This window comes from Danio rerio, chromosome 25, assembly GCF_049306965.1.
Source record: "Danio rerio strain Tuebingen ecotype United States chromosome 25, GRCz12tu, whole genome shotgun sequence".
Lineage (NCBI taxonomy): Eukaryota > Metazoa > Chordata > Actinopteri > Cypriniformes > Danionidae > Danio > Danio rerio.
In genome coordinates this window covers 31525920-31538390 of record NC_133200.1, presented here as the reverse complement: position 1 = coordinate 31538390, position 12471 = coordinate 31525920, and the positions used below count along the sequence as shown (strand labels likewise).

General features: G+C 35.8%; 2 protein-coding genes across 5 annotated transcripts in view; one reads left to right on the top strand and one right to left on the bottom strand.

Moving 5' to 3' along the window:
• pkmb (pyruvate kinase M1/2b) overlaps positions 1-4446 on the bottom strand; it is a 33762-nt gene extending 29316 nt beyond the window's left edge. Inside the window, exons 1-3 of one of the 2 annotated variants that reach the window (XM_005163113.6) lie at positions 4292-4446; positions 2499-2677; positions 2334-2425 (exon numbers count right to left, since the gene is read on the bottom strand). In XM_005163113.6, coding sequence (XP_005163170.4) covers positions 2334-2425; positions 2499-2677; positions 4292-4431 — 411 coding nt within the window. In that variant the 5' untranslated portion in view covers positions 4432-4446. 2 annotated transcript variants of the gene reach the window in all.
• Positions 4375-12471, top strand: part of parp6b (poly (ADP-ribose) polymerase family, member 6b) — a 57247-nt gene continuing 49150 nt past the window's right edge. The window contains exon 1 of one of the 3 annotated variants that reach the window (XM_073943270.1): positions 4375-4573. The gene's annotated coding sequence lies outside the window, so the exon portion shown is untranslated. The remainder of the gene's footprint in view (positions 4574-12471) is intronic. The other 2 variants (XM_073943267.1, XM_073943266.1) reach the window with 2 other exon arrangements.

Below are 12471 nucleotides of genomic sequence, written 5' to 3'. Positions count from 1 at the left end.
TAAGGGATGGAAACTGGAAGAAAAACGGAAACATTTTCATGCCTTTTGGCTGTTCATTTACACAACCACAATACTCTGAAAACAATAAATGTGATTTTGTGAAAATATAAATAATATTTATGTGTCAGTGACGGCGTGAATTTTCTAATGGATGTCTGCTCCAGAAAGGAGTAACACATATACTTTGTTATGTCTTCAAAATTTGTGATTTGCTTTTCTGTGTGTTAAATGACTTGTTTCCTTAGGATACCCAGTCAGGTCAGAGGTTATGGGGACTTCTTGAGTGAACCTGCATTCTTGAAGAGTTATTTGCCATTGTATGTGTGAAATCCTTTAAAGTTAATTCCTTTTTATGTAAGCTGCCAGTTTGGATGTAGATTTTGGATGTACCAGTTTTAACCTGTTTTGATAAAACTGCTGAGAGTACACTCAGCCTTGGGTAAAAACCAATTGTACTTTGAGTGTGTGTGTGTGTGTTCTGTTCCTAAACTGAGCTGAATCTGGCTTCTGCTGATGAAACTGCAAACCATTTGCATTAAACTTTCTTTTTAATTGAATCTTTGACTTCAGCTCTTCTTCATCTGACTGATTGGTCATTTTTGGGTTAAAACCGTTGGTTTTAACAGTTAATCACATGTAGGGTAACATTCTAGAGATAGTCTAAGTTTTTGATTTCTTCCCAACTGGACCATGATTCACGAAAAAAAAAATGGCAAATGTACTGTACCCTTTTTAAGATTTAATATTATGTATAGTGGGCGGTTTGGTTGACATTCGAACTTAGATCCACAAAGTGCACTTGTGCTAAATATCAGCACATTGCCTATGAGGCTATCAGTGCCCAAATGTTCCCATTTTTAACTCATAAATAATCACAAGTAAGATTTTAACCCTTTTTGATGACTGAACTGGAAAATTTCTCTGGTTTGCATTTCAGAAATCTCAAAACAGCAATGGCTAACTACAAATTGGTAATTGTTTGCTCAAAATACTGAGCGACGTTGTTAACTAGTGGCCTGGCATGCATAATGCAAGCGGTTTTTTAGTCATTTTCACGACAAATATGTACAGTCAAGCCCGAAATTAATAAGAGTTGTGCTGCTTAAAGGACCATTACCACAGAATGTGTTTTTGGGTCAACACCATGCTCAGGAATGTTTTTGAAAAGAGCCTCCATGTTGATTCATTCATTCATTCATTTTCTTGTCGGCTTAGTCCCTTTATTAATCCGGGGTCGCCACAGCGGAATGAACCACCGACTTATCCAGCAAGTTTTTACGCAGCGGATGCCCTTCCAGCTGCAACTTATCTCTGGGAAACATCCACACACACATTCACACACACACTCATACACTTCGGAAAATTTAGCCTACCCAATTCACCTGCACCGCATGTCTTTGAACTGTGGGGGAAACCGGAGCACCCGGAGGAAACCCACGCGAAGGCAGGGAGAACATGCAAACACCACACAGAAATGCCAACTGAGCCGAGGTTAGAACCAGCGACTACCTCGCCCATACCTCCATGTTGATGTCAAAGAAAACAGTTGAGATGCCAACTTGCAAATGTAAGCAGAAGCTTGCAGAGTTCTTCTGATTTGTCCACTGCTTTGAAACTGACAATGATGAGCAGTGTTGAGTGTAAAAATTTTAATCTTTTAACTCAGTATGCCATCTTAAAAATGTGGATCTTGTCGGCGCAATAGGCTAGTGGTTAGCGTGCCAACATATGTTGCAGCAGCATGTCAGGGCGTCCCGAGTTCAAATCCCGGCTCAAGGACATTTCTCAACCCTAACCCCCTCTCTCTCTATTCCACTTGCTCCCTGTCTCAATACTGTCTAATCTAATAATAAAGGCAAAAAGACCAAAAATAAATCTTAAAAAAAGACATGTCATACATTTAAAAAATAAAAAATGTGGCTCTCGTGTGTGAGATGCAACATTCGGGAAAACTTACATACATGTTTACATAGAAAAACAGAAAAAATGTGAATTGGAGTGCATAATGCATTCAGTGTGAATGCCTACCTAATGTTAATAAAACATTTAAAAAAGATATAAATGTATATTTTAATTCATCAAGGTTGCGTTGAACTGACTAAAATCTCACAAAAGATGTCTATTTTAAATTAATGCCACTTAAACTTACAGAAATTATTCACACACACAAATATTTTAAATTGAAATAATATTTCACAATGTGACTGTATTTCTGATCAAATAAAAAAAGCCTTAACGCACAAATCAGTAAACCTCATTACACAAGTATTTATCATTTTTGCAGAAGTATGAATGCTATTAGATTATGATCAGGAAGAGATGAGATCATGTACCTCGTGAGTTCCGTGAGAGAAGTTCAGGCGTGCGACGTTCATGCCGGACAAGATCATCTCTCTCAGTGTCTCCAAAGAACGTGAAGCAGGTCCTGCATTAAGAAATACCACAAAATGTTGAAAATATTTCCTTGAAATGTTAACTTACTGTGGTGGTTCACTGACCGAGTGTGCAGACGATGCCAGTGTTTCGAGACACTGTAGGTTCAGAGTCGATGTCCAGCAGGCAAAGATGCTCCAAGAAGGTTTCCGCCATTGCAGCAGGCATCTGCTGTGTCTGAATGAAGCCAGAGGCCGTAGTCTTTGTCTGAGACATGGCTGGAGCTGCGTCTGCTAAAAGAGTCCTGGAGAAAATATGGACAATAAAAGATTATGCAAGAACAATCATTATGTTGAGATTATTATTATTTTCTTTGAAAAGGACAGGATGTCAAAAGCTGCAAGAACTTCCCACCACCATTTTAAACAAGTAGTACATTTTAGGATATTTTATAATAATTAGTATTGAAATAACTCGTTTCAAAAATACAATGAAGTGCAAATGAGATGCTTCAATTTCAATTTGCCTTTTTTTTTTTTTTTTACAAATTAAGTAGTTTTGTTGTAGTTAACACAACAACCTAAAAGTCTTTTGAATGTGTATTTCGATAATTAATTAAACATTTTTATAAACATCAGTGAAAGTGTTCTTTATTTTACTATTATTATTTCATATACTTTATCATATTTTTATATCATCTACTTTGATTTTTAAAAATATAAATATGATTGAAGTACACCACTCACACCTGAAAGGGAATTGAGAGATGTTTAATTAGTGCTGAAGACTTTTTAAAATAATATTTATAGAAAATTTTCACTTAAATTTCATTTTCATAAGATTTCCCATGTTCAATATTATGTGCATTCTCTATCAATCAATCAGTTTACAGGTCCTTACAAAGCCAGCAGTAGTACACTAATAAATAATAAATAGAATTGTGTTAGTTTCATTTGTTGCTCCAAATTTTCAGAGCAGCACCATGAAAAGTCAATGAGAGCTACAGTCAGCTCTGTCTGAGCCAGAAAGAAAGAGTGGGTTTGAATGCATGACTGCACACACTCTTACACACATTTCAGCAAACAGGGCAAAAAGACAAATCATCAGAGTCATAAAATAGAAAGTTCTATAATAATAATAATTTTTATTATTATTATTATTATTATTATTAATATTATTATCAAAAAGTATTAATAATAATCTTAAAAATAACAATAATAATAATAATAACAACAAAATGGTAATAACAACAACAAAAAATTGTAATAATAATAAGAATAATAATGTAAAGCAAAATAAAATAATTATTTAAAAAAATTTATAAATTTAAATATATATTTAATAATTTTTGTTAAAGTTAATCAACAACAAAACATGCAAATGTTTTATCTAAACGAACTAATAACAACTATAATATAATATTTATAATAACTACAACTTAATATTCTAACATAACTTTAATAATACTTTATTTAAAAAAATATAATATCAATAAACAACAAAAAGTCAATAAACACTAAAACGTAACAAACTGACAAAACTAATAATAATAATAATAACAGTAATACTAAGAAAAAGAAGAACACCCATTTAAATGTATGCAAATACATAATTAAAAATTAGAGAAGTAATAAATAAAACATATTTACATAATATTCTGTTAAACATCAAATCAATAAACACCAAAGCATAACAGACAAGACAAACTAAAATGAATGAATGTGAAACTCCAATGTGTGGCTAATAATTACTGTGCGTGTATATTTTCCCAAATTAAATTAAAATAATCGTTCAAATAAATGTTTATTTTTGTGGCAAACAAGTCTCTGGGCATCTAAAGCACATATTCAGTTCGTAATAAGTGTTTGGTGAGTTTTCTCCACCCTATTTAAATAATTTGTAGTTTGGTGGCTCTTACCTCTGTTGATGAACGCCTGCAGGAACTTCTGAGCTCTTCATCCGCCACTGCCTTAACTTATCCACTCTATACCGACCGGAACTACTTCCCACAGCAATGCGTTCTTCCGCCAGGACTGGGTTGACTTCACAGTTGAACATTTTGCATGTATTGTGTAGAAATACATTTATAACACGATTTATCGAGTATAATGACATATTTATAAGATATATTCTGGTCTACTTTCTCTGATGCGAAGAGCCAATCAAACGCCACTGGAGGACTAAACGAATCGTCATATAAGTAAGTGTAGTGACATTTTGTCAATGAATGCACTAAGAGTACGTTATAAACAAAATAATATTTGCGTGAATTCTAGTTATAATATTTAAATTTTGCTTGATAGTTTACATAATTTTACGTTTGTTTCAATTATAATTTATTACTTTTCACTAAACTGTTTGTTTAAATGAAAAAGAACAGTAACGTACATGACAGTCCTTCCTACACCCCCTCCACGCCTTCATGTCATTTCATAAATATCAGCCATTACAGTCAGGCATCTGGGGCGCTAAAAATAGCTGAAGGCCTACAGCTGAAACTTTGATGCCCATGATAGAAATACTTGCTCAAATGGCACTGTATGCCATTTCTACAGACCAGCAAAGGTCAGATCCTCTGAAGCTTTGCCTAAATATGCAGATAATATTGCCATAATTAGTTTATCGTCAAATTCATTGCACATACTTATCATTGATCACTCTGCAAATTACAAAGCCATTGAAGGTTAGTTCACCCCAAAATTTAAATAATGTTAGTTACCTTTTACAAACCCCTGAGACCTTCATTCATCTTCTGAACACAAATGAAGCGATTTAGACCAAGAAAATACCAAACAAAATATCCTCAAAACAGACCGTAAATCTGACTATAAAACATAAAAGAACAAAATGAAACAAAAACACTAGCTGCGTCTTAAATCGCCTACTTCCATTCTATGTAGTATGCTAAAAACATATGCGAGCCGAGTAGTCTAAATTCAAAAAAACAGTATGTGAGACGTACCAGGATGACTTACTACTTCCGGCGAGATTCTAAATTGCGCGTCCCATGCATGCTGCGCTATCCCATGATGCCCCGCGAGCGAATTCATGAATGGGAGTGAAGCGACTCAACTGATGCAGTCACCTGACACCTGGTGATTTTTGTTTTGTTTCTAGTCCAAATATCTATAACTCTTAATTCAAGAAGAATTTTCTAGACAAGCAAAACATGTTGACTTGTTTCCAATGGGATAGGCAAAATAATGTTGTTTTTCCTTTTGACATAAGATTATTTTGCTTACCCCGTTAGCATATTATTTTGATTATTTTAAGGTAAAAATCACTTAATATTGACAGATTATTTCTTAAAACAAGTCAACATTTTTTGCTTGTCTAGAAAATTCTTATTAAATTAAGAGTTTTTATAAGTGAAGTTTATTCATAAACTAACTTCGAGAGGATCACGTGCTAATAATTGACACGGCAGGCCCCGAATCAAGCTAATGTACGAACCACCAATCAGACTATTCCTAACCAAGTATAAATAACCAAACACCTTACCTTTAGTCATCTTCGTCTTGAAGAATCCGCCTTTCCACCCCTTCGCCTCCTCTTTTGTCTACAGGGCAGCACGGCAGCCCAGTGGCTAGCACTGCGGCCTCACAGCAAAATGCCTCCGGTTCGGGCATCTACCCAAACAGTCAGCATTTTTGTGTGGAGTTCATGTTCTCCCCCCGTGCTTGCGTGGGTTTTCCCCGGGTCCTCCGGTTTCCTCCCACACTCCCAAAAACATGACACTTAAGTAAATTGACTAAACCAAATTAGCACCAAATTCGATTAAATTCTGTCAGCAACGCATCACCTTAGCAACCCTCACGCAGCAGGAGGGGGGGGTTCTCGAGATCTGCCCAAGCTCAAACTCCCCTCTCGCCCTGCAACGGGAGGGAGCCCCGGGCTCGAGGCTCTCATGAGCTTGGGGCGCTCTCCCGGGACAGCATGCCCAACTAGCTTATTACCAATCATCAGCTAATTGTGAACTCTTGAAATTTGGACTAGAAACAAGACAAAAAAATCCAAGCGAGAAAAGTGTTTTTTTTGCAGTGTAATCTCTTTCAATGTGCCACTCAGGAGGGTAAATAGGGCATAGAAATAAGCCCTTCCAATTTTTTTTTTTTATATTATTTCAATCATTTTAGATCATCAGTTCTCATCAGTATGATGTATGTTAAAGTGTTTGTATTAATTAATTAATTTATTCATTAATTTATTATTTAAACACCCCCTCATGATTAATACAGAGCAGAATCGAGCTCAAAATCCAAAAGAAAAGAGAATCCTGAGCGGGACATTTTATGTCCACTTGTCTACAGGGAAGGAAGTAGAGTGCCCTTTTTTTCTACTGTTGATGGTGTCACTCACTTAAAAGACACAATGTTTTTTTCCAGGTTCCATATGAAATAGTATTTCCGACCTAAATCATAAGTATTCCACCATGAACTTTCCCAGTTCTCCCAACAGAAATCCAAATAAGAAAAGTAAGAAGGAAAAATGGGCTAATTTCATGCAAACATTTGTTACTCTATAGGGGAAAAGCCTACAGAGCTGTACCACAGATTTCATATTAAAACCAATAGATGCCTCTCACATCACAAAAATGAAAGGTGTACTCTGTCTAAAATAAGTGACCTGTCCAAGCATCAGTATGTTATGGCCTGGGGGTGAGAATGTGTAGGCCAAGTTCTTGAATGGGTGGGACAGACCCCCTGTGGAGCCTGATTACTCATGTTGCAAACATGTTGATGGTTGGGTGACAGTATGGGTGACCTTTAAAAATGCTCGCTTCCTGACTAACACTAGGTAAACTAATTCTGAGCAGTTTGCTGATTTTAAATGATATTAAATAAAAAATCAGGGAAAAACTTTTTTTCTTCACTTATTGGCTTAATACTTTTGTAACTTCAAGCATATGGCCCGTTTCCACTAAGTGGTGCGGTATGGTACAGTTCGGTTTGGTACACTTTTATGGCCGTTTCCACTGTCAAAAAGCGTACCGAACCGTATCGTACCACTTTTTCGGCACCCTTTCGAAAGGGTACCAAACACGAGAAAGGGTACCAAAAGGCGGAGCTAGACACGCAGCAGAACGCTATTGGTTTACAGAGATACGTCGTTCGCTTACGCAACAAGCCAGAATGAAAACAAAATACCCGCCATGTTTGAAATACACACACAGCCGAGAGATTACAGCGGAATTATTAAGACACATAATAACGAGCCATGGTCAATCCGGGCTCAAACAAACCTTGTCGTCGTGTTGATGAACAGCCACAAAGCCATGGAGTAAAGCAGAATCTATGTGCTTCATAGTTTTTTACGAGCCAGTCTGAAGTGCGAGCAGTTTTGCTTTCTTGCTTGCGTTTGCCGCGCGTCTCTATCTGAAATAACAAACTTCTTATTAAGCTGATGATATGAGCGACCCGAACAGCTTTATTGTAGACATTTTCTCAAGCGAGAATGATGCGACTGAAACTTAACACCACGCCCACTAAAAGGGTACCCTCTTTAGTGGAAATGCAAGCCTGATAAAGGTGACCCATACCTACCCAAACTGTACCGTACTGTACCAGTCAGTGGAAACGAGCCAATCGAGAGAAGCTTTAATTGCTGTATTATCACTCTTTAGTTTGGGGACTAATTCACATTATTAAGTGTTGGTTAAGTTACTTCAAAAAAGTAATTAATTACTAATTGCATCATTAAAATTATATTTAAATTACTGAAAGTAATTTACCTACTTGACTCAATACATGCAATTTCTATAAATCTCAATGCATAGACAATAGAAATTAAACTTTTTTTTTACTTTTAGCTTTATTTAACAATGCAATTCTTAAAAAAAGATAAAAAGTTAAATCTTATATGTACGAAACCATGAAATATTTCAAATTATATACAGTTAAAGTCATAATTATTAGCCCCCCTTTTGAATTATTTTTTTCTTTTTTAAATATTTCAAAATTATGTTTAACAAAGCAAGGAAATTTTCACAGTATGACTGATAATATTTTTTCTTATTCTTATTATAAAGTCTTATTTGTTTTATTTTGACTAGAATAAAACCAGTTATAAATTTTAACACCATTTTAAGGACAAAACTATTAGCCCCTTTAAGCTATATTTTTTTCGATAGTCTACAAAACAAACTATCGTTATATAATAACTTGTCTAGTTAACCTAATTAACCTAGTTAAGTCTTTAAATGTCACTTTAAGCTGTATAGAAGTGTCTTGAAATAGATGTAGTAAAATATTATTTACCATCATCATGGAAAACTTAAATTAAGTCGATTATCAAAAAGGAGTTATTAAAACTACTATGTTTAGAAATGTGTTCAAATAATCTTCTCTCCGTTAAACAGAAATTGGGAAAAAAAAATTAAAAAGGGGCTAATAATTCAGGAGGTCTTATAATTCTGACTTCAACTGTGTGTGTGTGTGTATATATATATATATATATATATATATATATATATATATATATATATATATATATATATATATATATATATATATATCAGAGGTCGCGTTAGACTTTGTCATTGTCCGTCATTTTGACGGTGAGAGTTGTAAAAATTCCGTCATAACCTATTATTGACCGTCAAATAATTTGCATATTTTCTAATCGCTTTTTTCATTCATATTTTAATAATGAAGTTCCACGACATGCATATTGGCTAAATTATTCATTTATCATCTTGCAAGCACTCGTTTCTCCGAGAAAAAATTCTGCAGCACGCGTTCCTTCAGCACCAGGGGCACGGCTTCACCCTCTGCATTCGGTAATGCATGGGGCTCACAACGCACTCCAAACCACCTGACCTCCTTGTGGCCGATTGGTTGGCCCGTAACAACAACTGTCGGCGACTGAGGATTTTTGTCTGGTTGTTCTTCATCGTCCACTGCATCACTTCCTCTTTTTTTCACCTTTATTATTAATATCACAACTATTTGGCCGTTTAAAGAAACTTCTCACACTCAGCTGCTATGAGATTTTTGCAACTATATGCAGCAGTGACAAAAAGGAGACAAAACAAGGGCAATCGCCATCAGCTGGACAGGAGTGGGAATTACAGTTAGCTACAAATTACAATAGATCACCCTCAGCATAATCCGTCAAAATGACGGATCACTTTTAGATTTTTCCATCACTGCTGAAAAAAATCTGTTAATGATGGAAAATATTTGGTTAACGCGGCCTCTGATATATATACTTCAACTGTATATACCAGGGGTCACCAATCTCGGTCCTGGAGAGCCCTGCATGTTTCAAGTATACCTAGTAAGACATTGATTAGCTTGTTCAGGTGTGTTTGATTAGGGTTGGAGCTAAAATCTGCTGGACACCGGCCCTCCAGGAACAAGTCTGGTGACCACTGGTATATACAATCAAGCCCAAAATTACTCATGCCCCTAGCGAAATCTGATTCAAAGTTACTTATTTCAATCATATTATTTCAAACATATATTTGACCAGAAAGGACACCGGCTTCTCCCAAAAAGTTATAAGACTATGTACAAGCCGCATAATGGTGGAAAAAATAAATTCACACCTTTTATTTACATTTGAACAAAAAGTGGTGTTATATCGCTATTGAGTTAAAATTGACTCCTGTGTGTTGAGAAACTTGCTTGTTTTTTTTTTTGTTGTGGAATTTTACAGGCAGTGTGTCTGTTTTCTTAGTTGTTATTTAAATACATATATTCTTTTGTGTGTGGTACGTAAAAGGTAATTGTATTGTTTCTTTGTCTGACTTTTTGATTTAAAAATTGAAGCTGTAGGGAGAGGGTGTCATTTTTATTTTTGTAATTGTTTGACTGTGTTTATTGATAGTAAGGGAGTTGAGGAAAGCCTGTTTCATTTCTTTTCTTTTACCTGAAATTAGGTTATTAAGTACTCCTCCTGAGCTAGACCTGTTTTGTTTGTTGTTTTGGTTAATCCTTCTCCTGAGATTTATGCTTCATTTATTGTTTATTGATTTTAAGAACCAAATAATAAAATAATTTAAGTTTACTCTTGTGGTTGTTTCACATTTCTGAGGCAGGATTGAAGTGTTCCCTCAATATTTATTTATTTAATTTATACACAATTCATTAATTTGGACTTCTTTTTTTTTTTTTCTCAAATTCTAAATTTTAATTTTCTTTGTTATTTTCCTTCCCCAACCCTAGACCAAAAAAGGGAAGGGACGTAACAGTGGCATGTCCAAAATTATTCATAGCCTTCTCAATACTTAATAGAAAAGCCTTTTATTGGCTATGACAGCGATCAAACGCTTGCTTTTTAATTATTATTTTTTTTTTTTTATTTAGGTTGGAGGGTCTCCTTGCCATAACCCTGATCTTTAGCTTTCTCCACAGATTCTCAATTGGATTTATGTTAGGACACTGGCTACTATTTCTTCACCACTTTTGTTGTGTGTTTTGGGTTGTTGTCCTGCTGAAATGTCCACTGGTGCCCAAGGCCAAGGGCCCTATCACACACCCGGTGCAATGTGACGCAAGGCTCAACTCAAGTGTTGTTTGTTAGTTTCATGCATTTGCTATTTAAACAGCGTGGCGCAAAACGTCAAAACGACTCTTACGCCACGCTGTTTAAATAGCAAATGCATTTGCGCTCATATGTGTTCCCATAGGCGTTCTGTTCTAAAAAAGGAAGGTGTGTTGAGGTGTATTTCTAGCGAGTTGCTATATTGAGAAACTATAAAAGATTTTTCAATAGACCAGAACAAAGCCAGTCTATTGTCCAGCGCAGAACATATACAGGATATAATAAGGATATATGATATAAATATAAAGGATTAAAATATTACAAAACATATTATTTTCTAGCCTACATAAATATAAAAACCACTGCCTTCATGCCTTCATCATCTCTGGAGGCTCAGTCCGTTCATAACAATTTGCTTTTGTATAATGTTGTTATTATTATTAGCAGTATTATTTATTATATCCATATTTATATTTGTTTTATTAAAATCAAGCTTAGATTTGTCCACCTGTCAGGTTTCAGACCATATGGAGCACAGCATGTGTATTCGGATATAACTCAGTTGTTTGACCACACTTCGTTATTATTGTTCATTTATTCGTTTGCTGGAAATTAGAACTGAATTTAAAAATAGTTTTGAAACAAATCTTTGCACTTAATAAACTAAATGAATTATTTATAGGCTAATTGATGTCTGTGCACAAGGTATCCCTATCCACGAGAGCGTTAATATTTTATCTGTCATTCTCACGCTGTAGATGCTCTTTTTAACGGTTTTCTTGCTAGTGAAATGCTCAGTTTTTCCACTTCCACTTATGCCTAGTATTGACTGCATGATTTTAGCCCCGATTTTGGCTCGCCAACAGGTTTTGAGAAATCGCCGACAAATGCCTGAAATCACAGGCAAATCGCTGCTCGTGCACGTGAGTGACAATCACATAGTATGAACGATCAAAGACGCGATCTGAGAGAATCGCCGATGAGTCGCCGATGCCTGTGAGATATTTGGCATGCTAAATATCTGGAGCTGTCGGCGATGCAAATCATGCCGTGTGAATTGAGTTTTGACTGAAAAAAACATCAGCGATCGCCTACAGCCAATGAGAGAGCGGCATTCACTTGTGTGTGCGTGTGTGTATAACTGCTGCAGGCCAGCGGGAGGCTGGGGGAGAAGTTAAAAGCGCTCTTTTTTCGGTTTATTTGGACCCACGAAATGGAGGGAAAACTAGTGGAGGTTTGACAGGACTCAGGACCAACTGTGTCTGTTTGACGTTTCATACAGAAAGAAATTAGTTTATTATCAACGTTGAGGAGAAATGGCTAATTCCCTTTAAACCCAGGTGAGCAAACATGTACATGATCTACCCCATTAAAGGCTTCTTTCTTACTATGTAGTTAATAACAAAAGATAGGCTATACTACGTGTTTTTGGCTGTGAGACGTAGTTTGGACGAAGTTGTCGGCGATTCTCCCTATAGTAAAGTCCTGCAATGTGAATGTCTATGTCGCCCAACCATCTTGCAGTGTAAACAAAGCAGCGATGAAACGCTAGCCCAGATGCTCAAGCAGTGTGAAAACATCTGTGACACGACTAGTTGGAAAATCATGCAG